This window comes from Ciconia boyciana, chromosome 6 (genome assembly GCF_034638445.1).
Source record: "Ciconia boyciana chromosome 6, ASM3463844v1, whole genome shotgun sequence".
Taxonomy (NCBI): domain Eukaryota; kingdom Metazoa; phylum Chordata; class Aves; order Ciconiiformes; family Ciconiidae; genus Ciconia; species Ciconia boyciana.
Window position 1 is genome coordinate 27,420,093 of NC_132939.1, and position 27,297 is coordinate 27,447,389.

The 27,297-nt window shown below is 36.7% G+C and overlaps 2 protein-coding genes across 20 annotated transcripts in view; one reads left to right on the forward strand and one right to left on the reverse strand.

Annotated features, from left to right (window-relative positions):
* Positions 1 to 5,584, forward strand: part of MYBPC3 (myosin binding protein C3) — a 64,883-nt gene extending 59,299 nt beyond the window's left edge. Inside the window, exons 31-34 of the mRNA XM_072864264.1 lie at positions 104 to 240; positions 2,535 to 2,721; positions 3,818 to 3,860; positions 4,388 to 5,584. Of these exons, the coding sequence (XP_072720365.1) occupies positions 104 to 240; positions 2,535 to 2,721; positions 3,818 to 3,828 (335 nt within the window). The 3' untranslated portion in view covers positions 3,829 to 3,860; positions 4,388 to 5,584. The remainder of the gene's footprint in view (positions 1 to 103; positions 241 to 2,534; positions 2,722 to 3,817; positions 3,861 to 4,387) is intronic.
* Positions 5,585 to 15,605: 10,021 nt separating this feature from the next.
* Positions 15,606 to 27,297, reverse strand: part of MADD (MAP kinase activating death domain) — a 73,249-nt gene continuing 61,557 nt past the window's right edge. For all 19 annotated transcript variants that reach the window (XM_072863562.1, XM_072863579.1, XM_072863577.1 and 16 more), the window contains 3 exons: positions 23,939 to 24,008; positions 18,995 to 19,041; positions 15,606 to 17,244 (listed from right to left, as the gene is read on the reverse strand). In XM_072863562.1, the coding sequence (XP_072719663.1) occupies positions 17,137 to 17,244; positions 18,995 to 19,041; positions 23,939 to 24,008 (225 nt within the window). In that variant the 3' untranslated portion in view covers positions 15,606 to 17,136. The remainder of the gene's footprint in view (positions 17,245 to 18,994; positions 19,042 to 23,938; positions 24,009 to 27,297) is intronic.

Below are 27,297 nucleotides of genomic sequence, written 5' to 3' on the forward strand. Positions count from 1 at the left end.
AGCTTCTCTAAATGATACAGGCAAATTAAATGAAAAATAGATTGTACACAAGTCAACAGAATTGAAAACACAGTTCTTACTATTTTGTTTCTCTGAATTGCAGGCACCACTTATAAGCCACCTAGTTACAAAGAACACGACTTCTCCGAACCTCCTAAATTCACTCATCCTTTAGTAAACCGTTCTGTGATTGCAGGATACAACACCACACTCAGCTGTGCTGTAAGAGGAATCCCGAAGGTACAGATTACATCAACTGTCATTGACACTGTTGCAACAAGCCAAGAGGCTGCCTTAGAATTCACGCCAGTTCAGTGTGACTGGAGTGTAACATGACTATACTAAGAAAAAGTAAAGGTCACCCAATTATCTCCCCCACCTCACTCATAATTGATGCTTAACCAGAATGCATGGTGCAAGCGGTTGTGTGGTTGTGCACAGAACCAGTGAGACAATACAGTAAAGGAGACAGAGGAAAGGACAGTCATTGCTTATGGTAACACCATGCCATTGAAAATGACTAAGTGTACATAAAATCTGCTCACTGAAAAAGGTAAACAACAACAACAACGAGTATCTTCTCACAATGTATATTTTATTCTCCTCAGTCTTTCAAGAAAACAGCAGCTAATGTAATATACTGTTCCTTTAACCTAAATGATACATAGGAACACCAGTTTTTCTGTTATGTTAATACATCCACATAACTTTGAGAGTCTGAGTTATTTTGCAGAATTAACTAGAATAAGACCTGCTGTCATGTGTGAACTTTTTGGGCTTTTTTTTTTTAATCTCTGAATACTTTCTCAGTCTAAATATATTTGTTGAAGTCTTTTCAAAGAGTGCAAAAAGATGAACATTTTTGTTAGAGTCAGGAACAAGCAGTAAAAACTGTATCAGCTAGGAGCTAAATTTAGGATCTCAAAAAAGGGAAATAGGCCTTTTGCCTGCAGTGAAGGAATTTACCATATTATGACATAATCTTGTCATAAATTTAAATTAGTACAATCACAAAAAATGCAGTACCCTTTTCCCTTCCCCTTCTGGCTGCTTATTTCCAGCTCCTCTCCCTTCCTTATGCCTGTGCAAGGATCTGATAGCTACAGAGCAAAACATGGAAGATACCCACTTAAAATTCAAATTAACTCAAAAAAAAAAAAAAAAAGTCTTAATGCAATCATTTGCTGCAGTTCACTGGATGAAGAAGGAGCTCCAGACAAAACTCAACTATAAAAAGGAAGCATACCCATGCAAATAGCTGCAAAAGAACAAGAATATTACAGAAGAAATACCAGCAACTGCAGGCAAAATCCATCCTCCAGTAGCTGCCTCAGCTTAGACTCATCATGAAATGACAGTGTTAGTAATGATATTCCCTCTTGTTTAACTAACCTTTTTGTGCATCTGTATGCACTTCATTCAGTTTCCACAGTTTTAAGAAGATTCACCTCAGATATGATCTGTAGAGCAAGAAAAAGTTACCACTTCAAGCAGAGTCAATATTCATATCCTGGTAGCAGTGTTGAAATAAAAGACATATACCCAGAAAGATAAAGAGGCTATAGAAAAAGAAGCAAAAAATTTTGAGGCAGGAAAAAATACAGCTGATATCTTTAAAGAAAATTAAACGTGGCAACTGGGATGCACTGAACTGTATATCCCAGGCCAAAGACACAAGTGAATCAGTAGATTTGAATGCACTCTATGTAATAGTACAGTAGTTTTATTTTTTTTTAATAGGTGAAGAAACAGAAGATGTTAATTCTGAAAGTAAAACAGATGAATGCAGACCTCGGTCTTCTACTCTTTAAAGCCTATTTCTTCACTATATGTACTAATGAGCTTGAAATAAACAAAAGTAGTTTGCTTTATATCAGGTTTTTCATTTTCAAAATTTCATTTATAAAAATTAAAGGCACGTTTTCAGGTACTGGAAACAAAACACAATGGCTTGAATTTGTACAAAGCCAACCACTTAATTGCTCAGCTGAAGCCAACAGGAACTTTATTTTGAAATTCCTGAAGTTGCTAAAGATACGCTAAATGGTTTTGAAAATCCTTTCCCAGCCCAAACTTTGGCATCCCAAGTTGGCCACCCAACATTCACGGATCTTTACGACTCTTCTGCTCTAATAATCTGTGCAGTTTAAGTGTGCCTTCTGTGCCTGTGCCCCTTCTGTAAGATACGTGAAGCATTCAAATATGTTTTAATAAGCACAATTAAATAACTCCTGAAGGAATGAACCTGTAGCCTGTTTGTAGTGTTTTTTAAAAATTGCAATAAAATAGGGTACAGACCTACATTCTCTACGTGCTATTTGAGAGTTAAAGAAAAGACTGAACATTTAAATTACTAGTTTCATGACTTTGTACTGAATGAGGAGACGTTCCTTGAAAAATTATTAACGCTGCTGTTTAATACATAGCCCTCAAAATGTATAAACCTTTGATGGCTAAATTAAAGCTGTAAGATCAGCTGTAAGTCTTCCATTTTTCTCTCTTCTATTTTAAAATTCTTCTCTTTTGTTCTTCAGCCAAAGATTTTCTGGTACAAAAATAAAATGGATCTCTCTGGGGATGCCAAATACCGCATGTTCAGTAAACAGGGCGTGTTGACCCTGGAAATCCGGAAACCCACTCCATTTGATGGTGGCTGTTATACCTGTAAAGCTGTTAATGAGTGTGGTGAAGCTGAAATAGAGTGCAGACTGGACGTCAGAGGTAATCAGATTAATCTTATGGATAACACTAATACTGCAATAAAGAAAAAGTAACAGATAGCTAACAAAAAATAATTAAAAAAAAATAATTATAGTTTCCCTTTATCTAACCCTGACATCTTTGGTGGTATATACAAAGTTTGTTAATTAGACACAGCAAGATTGTGTTTCTCGTTCTAAACTGTTACGACAGAATTAAGTTACTTGCTGGGTAATACAGTTCTGAAGGTGGACAATTATTACACTTCTGACTTAATATTTCTAGAGAAGATATTTAGCACTGGAATGGAGGTCTATCTACAAACACTGCATTGTGGATAAATATCCTTTGTGTCATACTCTGTAATTGAAAGTTTTAAATTAAGTAATTAGCCGTTAGACATATGTAAAAGGTAGTTCATGCTACATCACAAACATTTTTAAAACATTGATAATTTATTTTGTTTGTCAAAAGAGCCAGGAAAAAAAAAGTCACGTTTACAACACAGTAAGAAATATTGACTAAATATTTTTGGTAAAGCTGCTACTAACCCATCTATTTATCAATACGAACCCATATAGCACCACTTTAAATGCTCATCAAAATCAGAAAAAGCTGTGAAAGCAACCTGTATAACAGCCATTGACAGAGAGCCGTCTTCAGCACAGCAAGCCTGAAGGTATTTCTAATACAGCACAGAGTTTGATATTTTACTCAGTGCTAAGTCAGGGATGTGTACACAGTACACCTTGCAGTGCTGGGCACCAATATTCTCATTTGGCAGCAAGCAATATAACTGCATTAGTACAATGATGAACTCGGGCTAAGAACTCTGAAGTGTCTAGCTAATCTATGCAGCAGCTCATAAGACACCTTTGTTCAACAGCTAGCTCAAATATTTCTGTTCAGTGCTATACTATACAGTGTAGACATGGCTCAAAGTTTAATATTATCATCTTCTGAAGCTTGCTTTAAGAACATTAAACCTCCTTGGAATCATCAGATAAAAGCAACTACTATAAAGCTTCCATATTTCACCTTCAGCACCAAGTCTCAATTTAAAATTAGCATCTTTTAATGTCTGATAATATCTTAATTTCTTTTTTAAATTCTCCAGCACCTCAGTAGAACTCTGAATCTCAATTCATCTGCAAGTCAAGGTATGAATCAAAATAATTCAGCTGGATAAAGGAGCAATGGCTGTTTGGTTAGATATAAGATTAAACAGTCATTAGATATTCATGTTAGAGACTCTATGGAATTTTTATAACTTTGGCAGGGGGGGATGTGCACTTGTTTTGATTTCTGTTTGTTTTTTCAGTAATCATAGTAAGATCACATTCCTGCAAGGTAATTTATTTGGTTTATTTTAAAGTCAGGGTTTCATGAGTCTCAACCTTTATATGCTGTGCCAGTGTAAAAAGTCTGTAAGAATAACAGAATATTTTATTGACTTTTTTTCTTAACTCACTACAAGCACTCCCTCTAGGAGACTGTTATTTATTAATACAGAGCTAACTAGTATCAATAATCTGTGTACATCACTTTAACCAAGAAAGCAGAGTTAAAATTACAATGCATCTAGAAGTGTAATGTATGTTTTAGACTTTTAAAAAATTGAATAGTTATAATAAACAATCAGGTAATGTATCTGACAATAAATCCTTCTCCCCATTCTCTGTCTTAGCCTTGGAATGGAACTTTAAAAGAAGAAAATTGAAGAAATTAAAGGATCATTTCAGTTTCATTTAGGAGTCCTGCTCATCTTAAAAGTCATTTAATATATGTGTACTAGGAGGCAGCAGTGTCTTGTAGTGTCCTGCTTACTCAGCATACTTTCAGACAATGTTTCCTCTTTGCATATATCTGTTTTAGTTACATTGCCCCTGTCTCCATGTCTCCATTGCCCCAACGAAATTCAGGGAAATCAAGATAAAACCTTTCCCCCATTACATACATATGTCTGAAAAAAACAATTGTTACAATTACGTGCAAACGCAGTCCATTCCTAATATCTGAAACAAACATAAATTCCTCACTTCTACAGTTCTCTCCATTTTCTCTTCTCAGAATTCTGACATTCTTCACAAGAAACAAGTAGCTCAGAATAATGAAACACTAACAAATTATTTGTAATAGTTAAACACCTTTCATTATACTGATCTCTGCACAATAGAAAGTGACTTTCATTCCTACTGCTTTTATTGTCAGTGCTTGAAATATCCACTTCTGTGCTCTTGAGCAGATCTTTGCAGAACCACGTCTGAAAGACACCATTTGGGAATCTCTGGCTAAAGCTACCATTCTGCTTTATATAGAAAATAGTTTCTTTGATAATTACACACTACTAGCTTTTAAAAAGACACTAGCATAGAATTCCAGTTATTAGATGTTTCTGCAACCAATCATAGACATCATACTAATCTACAGAGATAATTTTGTACACCAGACGAAACAGTGAAAGATGTAGCAAGGAAGATTATTTACACATAAATAAAAAATTTCAAAACAAAAAGCTTGTGATGAATACAATGAACTTACTGTCATAAAATATTACTGAAAGCTTTTGAAAGTCTATGAATGGTATGTATGTATTTTTGCAGATAACTTTGTCTAATCAAATGACACAATAGCATTTCTGGCTTCTTACCTACTAGTTTGAATAGTATTTGGGGTGGGGGTTTTTTGGACCTGCAGTAGTTGTTAGTAGTTTCTGGCTGGAAAGTACTTTTTCATGATAACAGTACAAGAGGAGGTGGGAAGATTAAATCAATCCAGGAAGCATTGCCTTTTGGAAGAATCAGCACAAAGGAACTGAAGTAATACTAGTCCCCTGCCTCCAACACATCAGTTACGATGGGAAAGCGTGTCTGACACAGCATGTTAGTTGTACTAAACAAGCAAATATGTCTTCATAATAAAAACACTGATGATAATGAGATGTGTATTTTGATTATTTTATTACACTATCAGAACAAAGAAGGGTACTCCTCTAAAACCAACGTCAACTTATCCAAGGTTAATATTTGTCTGTTGCACATTTTTTTATTATTCAACAAATAAATAAAAGCCAATGGAAGATATGCAAACAAATTTACATTGTTTTGTACTTTTGGTTTCTGAGCAACACTATTATTTAAAAAATAAGGCACATACCACACATAAAAGTCAGGGACATTCTATATAATAAAGAACCTATGAGCAGAATGCAGTGGACTGAGAGGATCATCCCAACATCTGTGGGACAATGTCTATTGAAAAGCAGAGACTGAATTGCAAGAGCTTAGATTACAAAGGACAGTTAAGGAGAGTTAGGTGCTATACCAAATACATTCTATTACCAGAAAGGTGTTTCATGAAGAGAGTAGACTTTCATGCTGTCAGAGGGTACAATACTGAAAGAGTACAAAAATAAATTAAGAGTCACTAAGAAAATGGCATTTTCTGCTCAATTCTTAGCTATTCAACATGAGTACAATGTTTTGGGGAAGAGCAGTGCTTTCACAAGTGAACATTTATTTCACGTCTCAGCTGTGAAAAACAGTATACTGCAAACTGATGCTTTCACTAGACGTTAGTCAATCATTTTTTCATGAAATTTCATTGTTTAAATGGTCTTCAGGTATGAAATTCTAATATATATATATACTTCCAGTGCTCACAAATTTACTTTCTACTGTTTTGAAGTCCTAACACTAATGACAATCAAAGAAATGCCTCCTCAAAAAAACTGGCCAAGGTTGTACTTCTGGAAGTATTTCATACAGGGTAGTGCCAAATAGTTAGAATCTAATTCTATAGGGCCTTCTAAGACAATGCTGTGCTTCTACAAAAAAACACAAGTTAGTTTTAACTTCCAAAACTTCCAATGACAAGGAGTGAACCAAATCCAAACCTGAATAGTTACAAAAAAGAAGTACACTCTAGTTAGGTTTCTAAAAATTATTCCTAAAAATGTGAATTCTGAAAGTTCAAAATGCAAACCACTCCTCACACACTGAAAAGAGGAAAAGGGGGAAGGTGCACCTGCAAGATCTGAACTTTCTGTGATTAGTCCTAGAAGGGTCTTTAGAAAATTGTAGGTGTTTATTGATGTTTTGCAAGCATATAGTATTGTCATTTATCTGTTCCATGGTTGATATTGATCCTGAATGTATAGTTCAGTAATTGTCCATTAATTCCATGTTGTTAATAAATAAATAAATAAATTACTTTAATCCCAATCTGATTAAAACTACATAAACTGAGCAGTTTGTCCCAAACCTAGCTGGCTAAGAACAACAAAGTATCTCACAATTTTTCCCCATCACACCTGAAAGACTACTTGATAAAAGATGGTTTTAACTATCTTTTCCTGTGTTGGATCTCCTCTGATGCAAAAATCAGATGGACTTATCTCTAAATGTCATGGCAAATATTCTTACCTTGTAGTTGTTAATTACTGTTAGAAAGAAGTGTGCAAATAGTAAAAAAAGTATTAACGTAGGCCATAAAGTTTAAAAATTCTTATCTACTAGCATTCTCTAGTATATTAAGTACCTTTCACAGCTGACAGCAACTACTATCAAAAACAACAGTCCTATTGAAGTCATTCAGGAGTTTTCCTGAGACAAAAAAACTCTGTTATTGCTCAAGTAAAAGATCCTTCCATGTGAAAAGTATATGTAACTTAGAAAAACATAACCTCTTCAGGTCTATTATTTCTATCCAGTTGGATGTGAAACTGACTTTAATTTTTGACGCTACCACAATTTCAATTTAAAACCTATCAATTCTACCTGCTTGCTGCTGGTTGAGTGTACATGCCTTTCCTTCAAAGAAATTACTACTAACTATATACCAAGAATGGAGATACTTAGACACTTTGAATGAATGTACATAAGACTTAGCTGAAGTGTAGGGATGTTGCAGAGCATTACTAAAGACATAATATCACGCAGCACAGAAATAGTCAAGCTAGCCCGGTGCTTCACTTGAGCTAAGATACCACTTACAAGAAACATCAACTAATCCAAAAACATTAAGACAACAAATAACACTTCCAGTACTCCTACTAGCTCAGTTGTCTCAGTGTGGCATCGCCTGCTAGCCAAATAAACCCTCAGCTGACACTTTAGCCCAGGATAACACACATTTCACACCACAGCAACAGTTCTTTTGTGTTTCATCCTGTATTTCAGCACTATTGTGTGAATGTAAGTAAACAATGTTTACTTGCTCCCGGCAATAGGCAGGTTCACTTAATACTCTTTATAAAAGCCACAAGATGGAATTAACTATCAAATGCAAGCAAACCTTACCAGAACTCCTCACTTCTTTTAGTTACTTGAGATTGCCTCAGTGCTCAAATCCTGACCATTATTCTATGAGCAAAAAATAACAGCAAAATGAGTTAATGGTTGACCAATACTTCATAAAATAACAATAAAAAAGTGTATGAAACCCAGGAGAAAAAAATTCAAAAGCCAAAACATAATATACATTAAGAAAACCATCTTTTTATTTGAATGTAATTCTAAAATTGAATAAACTTCTCAAAGACGAAAGATTGGCTCCTTCAAGCCTGTACTAACTATTTTCTTACTTAGTAATCTGATTTTGCAGCATTACCCAAGTCTTACTTAAAAGGCACAAAATTGAGCTTCTCTTCAGGATATTCAGAGACTGAACTTCAGAGCAGTGATAGGGGGGGGGGGATTGCCTTAAATGCCAACACCTGCATTTTGGGTAGCAGCTGTAGCAGGATTTGAGGATTTAAAATCCACCCCCCTTCAGGGCCACAGGTGGGAGCTGATTAGGATACCTCAGCACTACCAGCCAGCCAGCTGGCACAGCACTCCCACCCCGCGTGGCAGCCTCCCCGCTCCCGGGGCTGCCTGGTTTTGCCCCCGTCAAAGCCCAGGGATGCGCACGTGGAGGTGTAAGGGGGTAGTTCCCGGAGCCCGTTACCAGCGGGGCCGGGGCCGGGGCCGGGGCCGGGGCCGGGGCCGGGGCCGGACCCTGACGTGAGGACACAGCCGGCGGTACGTGATGGCGGTGCCCCGGCACAGCGCTTCTCGCCCGAGGGGGACGCGGCGGTCGCGCGCCAGCCCCGCAGCCGTTGGGGCGTTGCAAACGGCCGGCTCGCGCCGCGGCACCACCTCCCCTCAGCGACGGCAGCTCTTGGTCTGAGAGGTTATTGTCCAGGTCTGTAAAGCCTGAAGAAAATAACTTCAAATTGTGGTGTGAGCGTAGAGGATTAAGGTAAAGCGTGCTGGATTTCATCCTCTTCCTCTTCCAGTTTTAACGCAGCTGTCAAAGGCTGTGTGTGAATTAACTGATGGTCCCCCACGGAGATAATAAATTCTTCCTATTAACAAATGAGAAGTGGATCAGTTGGAGCTAAAGAAGGGAACAAGACATATGTCCACACTGAGGTCACGACAGTGACTGCATTTGGTGGAGCTTCTCAGGTTGCAGCCTATTTTATGTTTTGCTATGATAAATGCATGACTGCTAATTTAAAACTAGCAGGCATATCCCTCGTAACGGCTGCAGAATAAACACACTCATTGTTTCTTTCCTGAACATTAGATTTCTGACTGGTTAATACAAATGCATATAGTATTTAATCCCCAAGCCACTGTAAGTCCAGGTATATGCTCTATACTAAAGCTATTCTTGTAGAAAGGGTGCCAACTACTAAATACATTTTTATAATATCCTCAATGCAGGTGGATCCTTGTGTGACCATGGAAGGGTAGCCTGTGTAATAAAGAAGCTATGTTTCCATCAATGTCAGTATGTTGTTCCAGATTAGGTACTGATGCATTTTATTTAGATATTCAAGTTAGGATTAACTACACCAATCAATACTCATTGTTGTAACTGAAGGTGCACTAGCATAGTTATGCCGATACGAATATCCTAAAATGAAAAAGTCCTATTTTTCACACATTCACATGTTTGCTAATAAATCATTGTTTAGAAGATCATGCTAATGTTAGGCAGAAATCAAAGTAACACAAAGAAAACTACTTGCATTCAGTAACATGTTTAGAAAATTCTTGCTTTCCTTAGTAGCTTGTAAACTTTAAACATTGTTTAAACTTTAAACATGTCCTTGATGGATTGTTTCAGTTTAGATGATCACTTCAGTCAGTGCATGAGCTGATTTTAGCACTAGCTGATGATCTGTGCCCCTGCTTTGCTGCTTAAGTGACAATACTTAAGTGATACAGTGGGGTGAAATGCAAATTAGACAGATTGAGCTCAAATTGTCCCAACAGAATGTTTAAAATGGTATAAAGTGCCTTACCTGTCATGAGTTTATCTTCCTGTTCCCTCTACAAGAGGGAAGTTATCTTTATTGACTTTTTCAGATTTGTCTAAGCTTATTATATAAAATTATATATAAAAATTAAATTCTACTTGTTGAAAATTACAGTGAGAGGTCAAGAGGTTCCTATATATTATTGTAACAAAGCTTTTCAATGCAGGGCAAGACAGATATTTAAGATAGCTTCAGCACACCTCACCTGCAGGTTTCATTCCTTCTAAGAAAGGATTATTCTGCTAGCTATTCCAAGGGAGATCAACAATTGAGTAGAATGAATAAAAACACAAGAAAATACTACTTGATAGCATTTTTTTCTTAATTTAATCATACAATGGCCATTCAAATGAGAGCAGCAAGGGAAAAGATGTTTCTGGAAATCAGAAAAGTAATTTATGTTGCTTTTATCACAGAATTTCTTTGAAATAAAATCTTTATATGTGTTTAGGAGAGAGGTTTGCCACTAACATATCATCTTGGAGCAGGTTTAGAAATACAAGCCATTCCTGTCTCCTTACGAATGAATTTTGTAAGAACAGTCTGCTGAGGTTAAAAATAGCCCCACTGATACCTTTCAAGTGCTTCCCAACCACAGAACTCTATTTTAGGGAAACAAAAGCTGTCAGTGAGATATCCTTTACTTGTCCTTGGGCAGGGTCCACACAACACATCCTAAAACAGGTTGAACTGGTGAAAGTTTAAAAGAAACAGATACGAACAGCTTCATTTATTAGGTCCTGATATGGAAAAAATAGCCTAGCATCTGCTTTCTGTGCCAGACAGAAATGTTGACAACAAGCAGCCCTAAAACCACAGATAACTGCCATAGCTATATACACATTTCAGTCATAATTCTGTATTAGGATAGCTTTACAGAAGACATAAAAAAAAAACCACCAACTAATCCAATATATGTAAAATATCAGTGGATATGAAAATATATGGAAATTGATATAAGGTGGAAAAAATAAATGGTAAGCATGCCTCCTTTTTCTTCTTCACCATGGATAATCATCTGAACTTGATTCTATATTCATGATCGTTTATTTAACAAACATAAAGAATATCATACATAATTTTCATTTTTTTGCTTGTAAGTATAAATTGTGGGACCCAAATATATGAACCCATGATGGGGATGAAAGTAATTTAACCTTCAGTAAGGTTGCATTTGCTTGGTATCTGTCATAATACTAACAATTGCCCCAGTAATCCAGCTCTACTCCAGGAAAGTATGATCACGAAAAGACTAATTACTAATATAACTCTCAAATACAGTTTTGTTGTTTACTGCTAGTTTCCATATACCAAACCCAGAAAAAAATGGCTGAAAACCCAAGCTTTTCTTCTGCTTTGTAGGTCAGTTCATGTACATGGTGCCTTAAAAAAACCCAAGTACAGTACATTTTGATCATTTGAAAGTCCTCAAAAATTTCTACCTGGAAACAGGACTTGTTCTTCGTCACTGGTATAAGGGGGCTAACAGTACTACGTATTTACAAAGCATGATATTTCCTCTTATACTTTTTTGTTTCCTACAGCACTGAAAAACTTTAACAGTTTAGATAATTTGTTAGGTTACAAGTCTGTTTTAGACAAATTTATTTATTTTTAATATCAGATTAAATGGTTGAGCCATTTCTAACAAGGAGTGTAGGGAAGAGCTGCTGCTGCTGGGAGCTATCACAGAATAGCAGAACTAAGACTGGAAATCTTTTCTGTTCCCGCTATAGCACTCTTCAGCACTCCACCAAAAATAATTTGATTTAAATGCAAAGGGAGTAAGAGTGGAATGAGGCTGAGAGATGAAAGAAGATGACAGAGAGCTTGGTAAGAACAGGAGACAGGAAGATGATTATGACTGGAAGCTGGAAGGGGGCAGAGACTGGTTGAGCATAGGTCTGACCGTAGCTCCCCAATAGGAGACTGGAGAAGAGCATAAGTCTGAACTCTTTGGGCAAAGAGGCTGGAAGATGATGATGGTCAGAGAGGCAAGAAGAATGTATGAAAAAATGCTAAGGGAAACAGATGGAGACATCTGATAAGAAATTGAGGTGCAGAACTGAGCCTGACTGGCTGAAGAGAGTGTAGACCAAGAAACTGAGGAAATGGTAAGGAATTCAAGCAGGGAGACAGATAAAAAGGGAAGAAGGGAGCACTTTGATACCCAGACACTGTGGATAGACTGGCACTCACTGGAGTTAGCAAGAGAAACTGAAAAGGCAAAAAAGAGCGGAAGGAATGGAAATACAGAACTAGAGTTTTCGTATACTTGAAGGAAGCAACTGTTTAGAGTTTTACTGGTGTTTTTCCTGCCACCGTTTGTTCCTTTTTATGTACAGCTATTTTGGGAGAAGGGGATTTCTATTTCTATGTAGGTTCCTAAACCACTTTTATCACTATAGTAACTGTTGCAAATAGAAGCAGGACTGTTTGCCCTTGGCTGTTGTATATATGATTCTTTGTGGACTGATGCTTTAAAACAACATTAGTCAATGCTAGAACTACTATGCTGCAGAAGTTTCAAAACACTGTACACAAGTAAACAGAAAATTAACTTGTAACTTAGAATTATACTAAGAACATATAAACAGAAAATTAACTTACCATTTTACTAACCTTGGTATAAATGTTGAGCTGATTTTTATCATATCTGAGCACAGAATCTGCTTGAAAGAGGTCCTCTCTAAGTCTGGTTTGTACTCAACTGCACTCAAACCTTATCTGTCACCAACATCAAGCTTTTAAACCTTCAGACACACTGCTGGAAAGAGGGGTCACATACCCACTATTATTTAAAGCATCATCACATTTCTACTATTTTAGTGAAATAGCCACCCTGAGAACAGCTGTAGGAACTCAAAGCTGTTGCTCACACTGAACATCTTACAAGAGCATTACAGAGTAGGGCTGTACGTGAAGCCATTGCTGCTAGCAGAAGCAAAGTAATACCACTCAGCTGTTTGGAAATGTCTTGCTGTCATGAGAAGCAGATGCCTCTGGCTGAATTGCGACTTCTGGAAGAGCAAGAGGCTCTTTGGTATTGCCTTTTGTTTGGCAAGGTCCGTTGCACAAAGGTTCTGCTTCTTGGTCCTAATTCCCACTTCTTTAGGAGCTAGGAGATGTTGTCTTTCACCAAAACCTGTCTTGTCTAAGAGCAGTGCCTTGGAGTTCCTAAATACCACTGGAGCCAGAGTTGAGCAGAAGCCATTTTTCTCACAGAAGGAAGATCTCACCTCGGAGGCAACATCTTCTGACTTTCATCCATTTGGCAATCAAGGGGAACTGGGATGTAAATATTGCTCTTTGTGAGAAGCTTAGCTTCTATTTTCTGTTTAGTTCTGAATTCAGTGGTAACAGGAGCCTGTGCCTGACACAGGGGCAAGCAACTGGTTTGTTCCCATTCTAGGCAACTGCTTCCTTATTAACATTACACTCAGTAGGAACCAAAAGCCCTCCTCTGGCATAACCAGCATGATTCTAGAAGTATCTTCAATATCTTTGCAACATAAAGGTTCCTAAGAAGGCTTAGAACCATAGCCACATTTTCCCATCCACTTTGATCACTACGATAGAACTTTAGTTGGAATCAAAATTTTTCATGATTTACATTTACCAGCAGTTTAGGTTTTGAATGCCCAGATGAACGTTTTATCTTACAAACTCTGCTATCCTGGAAGTGTCGAAGTAGGAGGGTAGGGATTATCTGAAGCTAGTAATCAGGGTGTAGGAAATGTTTACACTGTTTTCTTAAAGTAATGAACTCTTTCCTTCAACAGACATCTTCAAAGTTTTTTCCAGAGATATCTTTAATAAATATCACTTAATAAGTACCATTGTTGTGACACTTACTGATGTTAAAACCTTTAACCTTTAAAATGTAGACCCACTCATACTAGAAACTGACACTGCATTCACAAACAAACAAGGGGTTTGTTGGTTTGTTTTTTTTTTTTTTTTGGAACATCACAATGAAGATCTGTGATCCAGAAGACAGATAAATTAGTAACCTTGGTTCCACTTTGAAAACTGCCAGGAAGACTAGTCACAAACCCCAGTGTTTGCAGAGAACACTTAACGGTCATTTTGAAAACCAACTTCCACAAACAAGGCATTGTAGCAGAAAAAGAAACTTGTTCAGGATAAGCAAATACCTTAAGTCTTAAGGCAAGTTCATGAATCTTTGTCACATTTGTGTAAGTGCCTTGGAAATATCACAAGTGTTAAAATAAAAAGGTTGTCATCTTTAAATACTTAAAAACTAAGACACAGGCTCCTCCTAGTGGTAAAAATGGAAGGATTATTCATTTTGTTCCAAGAATCTTCTAGCACTATTTATTATTACCAATTATTCTCAGTCTTCCATTGGGAAGGTTTAAAAGCTTCTAAGTTCTTACTGCTGCTAAGGAATTCTTACCTAAAGATCAAAATAAGTGGGACACAACAAAACACATGCAAATCACTGTAATTATTTTTTTCCTCTAAAGTTTATGTACCTATCAATGCTTAAGAGTGATGAAGTGAAGGTGGAAAGGATAGAAGACTGCATTCCAAAAGACTTATGTTCTTATACCAATTTTAAATCCAACCTCCAGATCTGCATTTGGTATCCAGAGAACAGCGCTGTGTATTTAGTAGCGGAAACACTGCACAGCATGCCTTTGTCTCAGATGAATATGCTACATCCCACAGTTAGCAGAACACCTGCCAAGTCACCATCATCAAGTACAAGGAAGATTTTGTAAATTTCAAAAATTTCTTCAATTTTGAAGCCAAGTCAGTTGCTCTCATCTGAAGAGCAGAAGCCCAGTGTCTGAGGTTGTTACTGATTCTTCCTTGCCATTGAACATCAAGTGCTGTAACTATTTAGCCACACCTGTTCTTTAAAAAAATTCAAAAGGGACAAAGGGCTATTTTTATTATCAGGCCCTTTAAAAGTCTTATTCCAGACTGAAGTTTCTCAGCAGTCTAGAGCATACAGCACTTTATGTAATTTATGATTTTAAGTCACAGAAAAATACACTTGCAAAAATACAGCTTCTACAGGAGGAAAAAAAAGGAGCTGTATATAGTAAGTGATGCAGTGCATTTAATTATTTTAAACTCTAATCTTCCCCTTATAATTTTAAGTTAACTGGTTTGAATATGTTAATAGGCCTGCTAGCACAGTGTTTACAATTTAAAAATGAATATTGTCTACTTAAGTGAGACCCAGTACTGCAGTAAACGGAACATCTATTGTTGACCAAAGTGATTTCAATCTTAACTGTTCTTGTAATATAGTAGTATCAAGAATACTACAATTGCTAAAAATTCAGATATTGCTATAAGGAAATTTATAGTCTCAGAAGACAAAAGAAAGAAAATGAATTAAATACAAAACAGGCTAATTTCAGGGTTTGCCAATTTCAGTTTTGCCTTTATATTAGGAAAGGATGAAAAATCCTTTACTTTTTGCTTCTACTTGCATGTGTGCAAAAAAAAGTCAATATTTCAGATGTCTGTTTTCCCTATTCATGTTTTTCAGACAGTTGGGTTTTTTTTAAAGACAAATTACATGGCTGTTATGATAGCAGAAAAACAAATGAAAACAAGTTTCAACAAAATGTATTTTCCATTTATAGTCGTCTTTTTTTCATTATTTCATATACGTATATGATGTATATGAAAAGCACAAGAGGATGAAAACCAGTTGCTGGTTGAATGACATTTTATTTTCACATTCAGACAGCTGTACAGTTTCTATAAATAGATGTGGTACTATAATATTTACATCGTTTTCTCACCCATTACTAGTGTGTTCCATTCAAATTGGTAGACACCCTGACCACGCCAAAACAGAGTTATTTCTGGGTGCATTTACTCAGAATTCTATGTCAAAACATACAATACATCGGTTTGCATCAGAGCATTTTTTCCAAGTATTTTACATGTAACATTATCTTCTCTAGACAGTCTCTCCTCCCAGCATCCTAAGAGCTTTTCAGACAAGTGCAGTACAGTTCAAGAACAAAAACAGGATGCAAAACACATTCATATTCGGCCTACTTAAAATAAGGAATGTGAAGGATAGTTTTAACTGTGGGAGTTTCATTATACATTAACACAGTATTTGCAAGATTCCTTGATATACAGGTACAGATTGGAAAAAAGCAATAGCTTAAAAAATCTGGAGACAGCATAATCGTTTGGGCTTCTGAACATGTTCTACAGATTGCTACAGAAATATCTTGTGTAGAGTATAGTTACAAACCCAAAAAGACATGGGTGTGCCACGTGCTTCTGCCAATAATGTTTCCAAGTTTTACATTTCCTTATTCATTTTCTAATCCCTGTGATTAACTGTTTTAGGTCGTCCTTATATGCATCTGTTAACTCTACTGCTGGGTTATCTACAAATGTTACCTAAACTCCCATTTGAAAATCCACACAATCCATGAGGTGTCAGGGTTTTTCAAAATATACTGCCTTCAAAGTTTCTCTCTCCACTTCTTTTCCCACTTGAGCAGCAGTCATCTCCATAGATGGACCAATTTAATAGCCAAACTTCAGTTGTCACATGATATTTTAAGAATATGCAGCTAAATTGTTCATCTCTACCAAAAGAGTCTGAAGAACTGTGTGTCAAGAACTCCACGTTGGTGGGTAAAAATGAACAACACAGAAGGAAAACAATAAAAACACTACATTTAAACAACATGCAGGGCCAGACTGCTTCCACTGTGCACATACCAGAGAATATGAAAGCAGAAGCCTGCAGTTGTAAAGTGATTAACCTGTAACAAGTACCACTAGAAACAAAAAAACAACCGAACTCAAGCTGTTAGTCATCTTAAGAAAAAAGGAATTCCAAAGGAATAGCCAGAGTAGGTCAGTCACCACTGGATGCTGATGCTCAAAACTGTCTGATTAACAGCTCATATAAAAACTCCATTAAGGATGAATTCAGAAGGAGCCTGAGCCGTGAAGTCTTAGGTTTTTCTATGGGGAAAGACTTCCAGGGTCATACATGAATAATCAAGTTCTCATAGAAGACAGGGAAGTGAGCTCCAGTAACTGCAGTAAAAATGGGAGTACTGCACGTCAACGTGCCAAAGGGTAGGTATTTCCCAATATCCTGATCAACTGGAAACTGGTCGAGGTGGTTTGCTTTTGTTTTCTGCCTCTTTTCCACGAATGGCAGCCACATAAGAGAAGAGACACAGCACGGAGTAGCAGATCTCATGAGCCTACAAGAATTTAGAAAAATAGATAATGAAATTAAAATGATTTCGTGTTTTACAAAATCCACTGCACATTTTGTATTCTACTGCATGTCTTCCTTCATGGAAGAACTACTCTGGCTACAGACAAAATCAGGAAAAAGTGTCCCACACTACCTTATAACTGAGATGGATAGAGAAGAAAAGTCTTATAACAACTGAAAAACATCCTTTGGGATAAAAGCATTAGTTGCTTGATGGTATGATTCTAATAATTTTTAAGAAAAGTATGCTCAGCTAGAAAGTTGGCCAGCTTGCTTTAGAAAAAACATCCTACATATTTGCTTTTGGTCTGTTGTGTGGACTTACAAGAAATTTTCTAGGAGGGATTGAAAGAGCTAACTAAAAAGACTATAACTAAACATCCAAAACTGTACCTTGACTCATGAGATGGTGGGATTCTTCCTTATTCACAACTATCTTTTTATGCTCAAATATACAAGGACTGGTAATCCTTGTAATTTTTAACTAACGCTAGTGAATCCACAGATAATACGAGCTTTTTTTTTTTTTTTTAATTACCCCCCCCCAACAACAAACATTGCATATTTCATATGAAAATACCAAGCAATTTTGTCACTACCTTAAAGCAGAGGGCTTCACATAGCACTAGCAAGATTTACAATTATTGCTTTTAACAGATTAAGTGTACTATTATTTAACAGAAAATCCTCTTTTAGCATGCGACTGGCAGCACAATTCAGTGAAGGTAAGACTTAGACTTAGTTTATATCCTAGTTCTAATACTGGCTACTCTGGTGATCTTAAAAGTTCTTGTCCTGTAAATTGACATTTATAATCTTTGTAAAGGTAATAAGCATAACAACATGTTTTGTTGTATTATAGTACAAGCTAAAACACTTAGGTAAAATATAATTAGTTTTCACTAAACTGGCTTTTCTTATTAAAAGATACAGCTATCTGCTTCTTAAATTACATATATTCTAAGCATTTTGTTTCTAAAACATTTCCACCTTCTTCAAGTAATTTTTCTCTCTCTCCACTTGAAGGACTGTGAGTTTCCATGCAATCACCAAATGTACACACTGCACTTCAGACATAAAATAACTGAAGAAATTTTAGTTCTGATGATAATCATTGGCTTCTATTTCTTCCTCATAAGTGCATATAAGCCTGATCATTGAATTATTATGTGTAAAAGTGCTAAATACCATTATCAACTGCTGGTGTTCAAAAAATATTACAAAAACTGAACACTAAACTACAGCAGTAACTCACCTATATGGCAGGAATCAATACTTACACTGTTCTCTTGCATCTCACTGCTCACTTTCATGGGGAAATGGGAATTTTTCATAAAGTCAGTTAGCAATCATTTTATGCCCAGGAACTAGTCTCCCTTTCCATCTGTTTTATGGATTAAGGATTGTGTTCTGCACTGTCTTAAACTAAACAGTTCCACTAGCTCTTATTGTGCTAAAGTTTATGCTAAACCAGCTACCTTGCATCCTTACATATCTTAACAAAAGATACCACACTTTCTGGACTACCTGTGAGTTCCTCTATTTTCACAGAAACAAAAATCATCAAGTTTTGTTGTCTTCCCTTAAGGAAAACTATCTTAAAAGAGCAGATGATGTTTCACTGCAGTATTAGCATTGCAAATCCTGCAATCTCAATGTAATTCTTTTTGCCACATGAAAATGTAAAGATATATCCTCTAAAGAACTACCAGAAGGCATCACAGTTGACTCACCATTGGCGTCTTGTACTTGTGGCTCACCACTTCTTTAGTTTCAGGAACTAAAACCGGACGGGCAAGAGACAAAACAAAAAGTTCAAAAAATGAGAGGAAAAGGGGAAAGAAATAGCACAATGTTCCCATAGGAAAGGGAAGGGATGCACACAGACAGCAGGTGCAGGTACAGGGCACCTCACTATCCCTCACTTCTAGATACTCTTCCTTCTCTTCATTTACATTACATATGTCCTTGAAGATACTGGTAATGTCATAATAAATTACTCAGGTTGGCAAAAATATTTCACTGACTCTGTTTGGAAAACCATACTAGATATTTGACGGTTCTTACGAGATTCTGGCTTTTCTCATACTACTTATTCTGGCTAGACAGCAAAATTAATGACAAAATATGCTTAATGACAAAATATGCCTAATGTCTAGGTAAAACATAAACCAACAATTCCATAGGAATTTGTCAGTATGTGATTCCCAAAGATTTTATCCTTTAGATGTTTGAATCCTTCTCTGTTCAAAAAGAGATCTCCAAAGAACTGTTGGACACTCTGTAGTAAGGTAGTGAAATGCAGAAAAACAAAAAGAGCCCAGGAAGAAAATTTTCTAAACTGGAAGACTGTTTCCCTGTTCTGTTTCAAGAGTTTCTCAAGACATTCTTTCTCCTGTCAAGGATGTGTGTGATGGTATTTACTTGACATACTCACTGAATACTTTCATTGCTTTTGAACAAGTTGCCTTAAAATAAAATACTTATTCCATTTACACGTATTCTTAAAGTACCACACTTGTTGATTTCTAGAAGACTTTATGTATAAAGACGATTAGGGCACTGATGAAAAAAAAAAATATCCAGAAAATTTCATCTTGCTCCCCTGCACTGCCTCAAACTAACAGAAAGGAAATAGGCATAATATAGCTAAAGAAAATTTGCCTTTTGTTCCCATTGTGGAATGCACAAAAAAGCAAGCCATAGCCATCCCGTTAGCGTGCACTGCATCTGAACGGTGCCTTTGACCCACAAATTTGGTCTACAAATATTGTTGTGAACAGATACCATGGGAAATCACCACAAGAGAACAAAGACCACACTAAGAACATACAAATGGCAAATTTAAAATGTTAAGATCAGTGAAATACCAAGACCGACTAAATACTTCCCTTCCAGAATTGCTGAAATTTGCCATGGAATTTCTGTGTCACAACAAAAAAAATTTAGAAGAAGAATACAGAAATTATGCAAAACCAAATACCATACCAGGTTCATAGAGAAAGGGTGAATGTTTTATTACACATAGTACTACTGACAAGAAAAGAAACGGAGGCAGATGAGTTCAATATGAATAACTAGGAAAAGTCCACAACAAAACCTATCCATGCAGCTGTCATCTTTTCAACTATGATATGACACGGCTAAACGCTGGAGAGGAAGACGGATCACACTCTAAGGGGCCAAAAGTAGGCAGTGCAGACTGGGTTTGAGAAAGTACTCTAAATATAAACCAGTGCCTAATAATTCTCGTATGTCATGGTATTGTCATTCTAGAAAAAAACTCTAGTGAAAAGTACAGAATATGATTGTAAAAAGTAATTTAATATTTTTGTTTAATTTTTCAATTCTCTCTTTTCTTGGAGTTGGCAGTTACATTAAGACTGAGAAACAGGGGAAGTGCACACCCAGGCTGCACTGCCCCAGTGATACCAGTAACTAGAGTTGGGGAGATAAGGAGGTGCACATCCAAGCTACCTTACCCGTTGGCACCAGATGTTCCAAATTAACTCCATGTCACCAGGGGATAAAGATGGGAGTGAGGCTGGCGCACAGCCAAATAGGGTAGGACTTTTACAGCTCTTTAAGTCTCACTCCCCACTGGATAACATACAACTGTTCATATACTCTTCAAAAAGCAGGAAGGGAAAGCTGTAAGGACCTTGTGCCACGAGGGAAGGAGAGAAGGGAAGCTGTAAAGTCCTGTATCATAATTGAGAATAGGAAGAGAGGGAACAGGAGAGCACCTAGGCAAGGTACTGCCTCCACACTTCACAGTAAGATGCCTTGTCTTTAAGTAAAGTACTCCTTCACAGTCCTTCCAATGGGGAAAATTCTCCTGAGAGGACTGAGTTAGGAAGAGTGAAAAGAATGGGTTTGGATTTACACTCAGAGAAGTCAAAGCACTACCATTGCAGAAGCCAAAGAAAAAAGAAGGAAGAGAAAAAAAAAAAAAAAAGACCCAGGCCTCAAATTAAGAGATTAGCAGAAGCACTTTTCTTCTAACATTAAAAGTTATTCTTGATGCTGTTGAACTAAGTGGATGAAGGGAGTAAATTATTAAGCACCATCCTGCAGCCTTTGGTCCTGTGAATGAAAATATGGCGCTAGCATAGAATGAGTTTAGGGGACATCACTTTACCTGCTGGAGAATGAAGGTTTTCATAGCAGCGGCGGTGAAGGGGCCACAAGAAAGTAAAGCACAAGTACACAGCAGTAACTCAAATTCCAGAGGGAAGAGCCTTATATTTCCTCACTTACTTAAATCTCCACTTCCATTTGTGGGCAACAATTCCTGAACTTCTGCTTGCATCCTGCTCTGAAATCACAATTCCAACTTTCATGCTGCCATCTAAACCCAGCGTTAACACAGACAGACCTTTAATTTCCTGCCGCGATATCACTAAACTTGGAGCACTCGTGCTTGGCAAAATCAAATAAACAAATCTTGTACTGAAGTATTTCCCGTCAGACTGGAGGATGTGCTTACCACTTTCTACCTTTCTAAGAGGAGACAGTACTTCAGTATACTCCTACCATAATGAATTTGATCACAACATTCACAATGTTTAACACAGCTAAATAACTTCATTCTTAAGACGTCCATGCACGTTTTTGGTGAATGCTGTTAGTTTACTCTTAACAAATTAACATGTTAATTTATCTTGAACAGGACAGATTGGCATATTCTTCTCATCTTTATAACGATTAAAAAAACAGCTCTGAGGTAGTCTCTCATCTCTGCACAAGAAGAAAGGTTAGCTCCCCTGCAACATCTTTCTTCCTTTCTTCTTTCTCTTTATTAGCTGGATGGGCAAATTGTAAATCTTGTTTGGTACATTTAAATTGGTTCTTGCCTGTGACTTCTATTTTGGGAGGAGGGTATTTTTAATTTAATTGGTTTAATTTCTCAGCTTTTGTTTGTAGTGTCCAACTCCCAGTTTATTTTTAATTACTTCTTGAAATTACCCTTTCATAAGTTCCATATCACAATTCTAACTTTTGCAATAGGCCCTTGATTACAAAATTTTCTGTTAAAAAAGCTCTTTTTCTTACAGTTATTACAGTCATTATTTAGGGGCTATATGCTGTATTACACAGTCATCAATAGAAGTTGACTGGAAATAACTAAGTCAAACACTGTCTTTCTTCTTGTGCAATATAAACAAACTATTAAAAGAAATACTTTGAGTTAAAACCTCTCAAAAATGATCCAAGATTCATTTCTGATCCAAGGAATTTCTTTTAAGTTAAAGATTTCAGAGGCTGAAATTCTTTAAGCTAATTTTATGGCTTCTGAACTCTCACCTTTGCAAAACTTATCAATAATATTTTACAGCCTTAAGTAATTTCTATAAGTAGTAAAATGAATCACGCCCGCCAGGGTGAAAACACGGTATCAAAGGAATATGCAACTATAAAGTGCAGACAACTTCTGAACATCTAAACTACTAGAAATTTTTCAGGGTTTAAATACACTGATCTGATCATTTGAACCATGAACAACATTTTCAGAAAATGGGAAAAAATTGTTCACAAATTCAAATCCCAAACTTCTGGGAGATTAATTTATGGCAAACAACAAGCAAACTGCAGTAGTCAGAAAGGCTTTATCATTTGAATACTTTATAACTTTGTATCACCAAAAGGAGGCAACACATTATTATGGACAAAGACATTAATTTCATCAATCTCGTATTAACTGCCTTTTATATTCTAAGAGAGAATCCCTCAGCCAGAACATTCTATTCACAGCACCAAAGAACAATGAGAGTCTTGGTAAAGGAAGCTGCTGATTTAGATTTTGATTAATGGCCAAAGTATGGATGCTGATCTACTATGGAAAGAATGTTGTAAATTTTATCTTGTTTTTAAATGTTTCATACATACACTTCAGACTTAGAAAAACGTCTCACAGATTGGTGGAAGAATAAACCAATATGGGTTTGGGGACTATTTCAAGAGAAGTATGTGGATCACTCTTCTGAGAGCTGCATCTGAAGTCACTCATTTTTTTCAGACACTAGTTAAGTATAGTGTGGCTGACACTAAGACTATAGTAACCCAGAATTTTCCCCAGACTAGACTGTAGGCAGATTATATGTAATAGCAACAACTGACCAAAATAGCACAAATTCTCTATTCTCCTCAACCTTTACTTTTCCACTCTTTACCAGTCATGCTCTGAAAAAAAAACCATAGGATAAATAAAGTGCAACCTGACAAAACGTGTTCTGCTTCATACAACAAAAATGAAATTCCACATAGAGCAAAAAGGAAACTTTGCAATTAACAGTAATTCTTTGTAATGAAAGCATAGTGTGTTGAGAAAGATCAACTATAAGTCCTGCTTAAAAATGTGGTTTCTCAGATGAAAAAGGAACATACCAAAGAAAATTCCTACACACATCCAAGTTTAACTGTGTTTTGTTTGCTTCAGAAGACTCAGAACATCTTTGTCTATTCACAAAAAGCACCTGTCCACAAATCTTAATATGATGAAAATTAATGTATAAATTTTTATGTTAAGTCACCCATCTCTCAGTTAGGCAACTTCTCATATGCAATCTACATTTCTCTCCCATCTTTGAAACTGCAGTGCAACTCTGAATCTGAAGACTGGAAATTTGAGTTACTGCCATGTGAGTACAGACCTAATATCAAAATAATGTAATTACCAAATTCCTCCAGGACAAAGACTCCTCGCACAGTATTGCACTTTTTAATGTGATTCAGCTCTATGAAAACCTACAAAAACAGGAGGAAAAGTAACATAAAATTAGTCAGGTTTGTTTTTTTTAAACTAAAAACCAAAATTAAACAAAAACATCATCACAGCAGATACAACCTGAAGTGTTGTAGCATACACTACCAGTTCATTTACAGTTTAATATATAAATAAAGGGTGAAATAAATATTCAAAAGACAAACTTGCCACAAGGCTAGAAATCAACAAATAACTTAAAAGTGCTAAGAAGCGAAGACAGCAGAAGATGAAGTACCTTCCGCTCCTTGCAGGAGGAGAAAGCATGGAAGAGAAACGAAGGAGTTAGTAACTCTGACATATCCAACATTGCTACCCCTTCAGGCACTCAAATGAGTTATTGCTAAAAGAATACCAACACACCTGAAATACAACAGAAGAGGGGGACGAGAAAAAAGCTGGCTCCCAAATTTGGCACAATTTATAGCCTCTGATCCATCCCAGTTAGTTTCTGCCCCTCCATGCATCCTCCTCCAGCACAGAGGGCAGGTAAGGGGCACTATACTTCCCACCCTGACACTGATCCTCCTAACCAATCCAGTAGTTGAATATTATCCAGTGAGGAACCACTAATCTTCCTCCTCCCTGAGAGCCTGCCGTTTAAGATTTTACTACAGTTTATGACATATAATCTGCATACTTACTCTTGGAACTGTCCTCTTTAACAGTCAGTACCAGTTTTCTGCTTTAAGCAGGACGAGAGAGTTTCAACCCTTCTCTATTGTTTGCTCACTTCACATATGGCTGCTGCCAGCTGAGCAGTCACTTAGAAAACAAACCTGCTTTAAACTCATGTTTTACATACATGAACCCCAAAAGACAAAACAGTTGAACTACACGACTAGGTTTTTCAGTCCAGAACCAAGATGCCAAGATTGCATGAATAAACAAGTTCTCTGAGTATAAGGAGTTTGTTCAATATCCAATCTATTTCAAGATACAAAACAGTCCCTTCTTATATGCACATCTCCAAAAGAGTCAGAGTCAGTACACGGACATAAGAATCTGTAGAAAGTGCTATAAGGAATCAATTCCATATTCCAGTTTCTAATATAGTTCCTTTTTCAAGGCAAGAGAAACACTAAAAGTAACATTGCCCTAACATTCCAAGTACGTCTACGTCCAATACCTTAAGAGACCCTTGCAAGGCTATATTACAATAGTGTGGACTGATACTTTCAATGCCTATACACTTATGACACCATGATCTCAGGACCTTTTTTTAAAAAGGTTATTAGAGAAACTTCATTGTCTTGGAAAGAAGGGAAAGGAAATATCTGTAACCCTTTTGAATCCAACACTAGCAACACCCATGTAATCATAGATTATATGCTACCCAAGAAAGGCAAAGGAAGTCAACACCAGAAATTGTTGTGGTTTTTTTTAAGAAACAGGCTTATCTGTATCAATAGAGATCAGCAAATGCACCGTACATCTGAGAGAAGTCAGGTTGATTTTCAAGTCAGAGGGGTTTTATTATTTTTTTTATTAGCAGAGAGCTAACAAACAGACCCAGGATATTTTTTTGCTCAATATAAAAAACTAAACTTCCACTTACTTAATCAGAAAATCTGAAGCTTGCTTTCTGCTTACATTCAAGCACTCAGGGAGAGGAGACTTAATCCCATCTTTTTTGTTTGCCTGTTTTTGCCCATGTTCTATATCAGTTTAGTTGGTCAAAAACATTTTATTTTCTGAGGAACAGTTACAGAGTAAACAAGTCAATAACAGAACACTTTCTTTACTGCACTTAGTTTCCTTTTTCTGTAATATTTTCTGTGAAAAGTTTTTGCTAGTAGTCTAGAGTACAAAATTCACAAAGCCCATAGAAAGGCTCAGGGGAAACACTGGCTGTTTTATCTGGTAACAGTAAAGCTGCCTAAAAGACTTGACTGCCCCAGGTGCTCATGATCCAAGTATAATGTTAAGGAGTGCTGCATTTCCACAAGAGTTATGAACAAGATGAGAATTTATCAAGTTTGTCACAATTACAGTAAGTTATCAATTTTCAGAAGACATGAGTTGATGGGCAATTTCTTGTTACATTAGAGATGCTCTCCTCTCACTCAATCAGAAAAAAAGCGTAAAGGAAATAACAGTTACTTACCCTAGGGAAACTGTGGTTCTTCAAGACAGAGCATTCAGTGTGGATCCTACTGTAGATGGGCATGTGCCTGCTGCATTTTATTAAACTTCCATCTGTGTTTGACACAGATGAATTCATAATGGGGACAGAGTTACTGAGGCCCAATATTACAACAAATTTGTAGATGTAAACTCAGAATAGTCTGCCAATGCCACAGGTACACTTGATTCCTCCCTACTCCAAAGGACTTCCTCTGACCTGCTAGGCACAGATAGATTTGAACATTTTTTCTTCTTAAACTTATTTGTGCTGCCAGGATGGTGAGACAATTTGTGAACACTAAAGACAACTATCCCATGTCAATAATAGGTTGGCCCACCATGCATCTAAGACATTTCCTGAGGAATTCACAAGGCGGTAAGAAAGTATATACATTGCAAACCAAGAGCCTTCAAAAACATTTTAATGAAAGCAAGCACCATTCTAACACTGAAGCAGTATGTTCAATCTTCTCAGGTAGGACAGAATAGACTCCATTTATCTTTTTTTTTTTTTTTTAAGTGGGAACTCCTCTTCCTGTGTTCTAAATGAATTATTTCTATGACATCCAACCAAGCAGGGCAACAGAAATACCTTCTTTTAGTAAGTTGCATTGCTGAAAAGAGTACTTGGAAAGAGGACCAAGAACAGGGCTTGTACATGGAGTAAGGAAAGGAAGATGAAGAGAAAGCTGTGCCTGATGAGGTCCTGTAGGCACTTGTTGGTCAGTATCCCCATCCAAACTCAACAGAAACAGAAAAAGCCATTTTCAACACAGACGAACGGTTGTAGGATCCTGGTTTTAATCATGCTCATATGCATATTCTGAAATCAGCTGCCTTAGGGAGCAATTCATATAATTTATATGAAAATTGGAAAGGAGAATTCATCTAGAGCAGCAGACCTTTTACTAAGAAAACAGATTGGTTGATGAGTGTTAGACTAAGAATGCAAACACCCTTTAGCTCCACAGATTATGAAATTGGGATTTTGTTCTGTATGGTGCAACTATTAGGAGTCCTTTGCATAACTGCTACAGTTGTCCATTCTACACAGATGCTCAAATGGCAGACTTTTGATATCTGTCTAGACACTTTGTTTTGAGAAGGAAAACAAGGCTATGTCTTAGGTCTGTTAAATGGTACTGA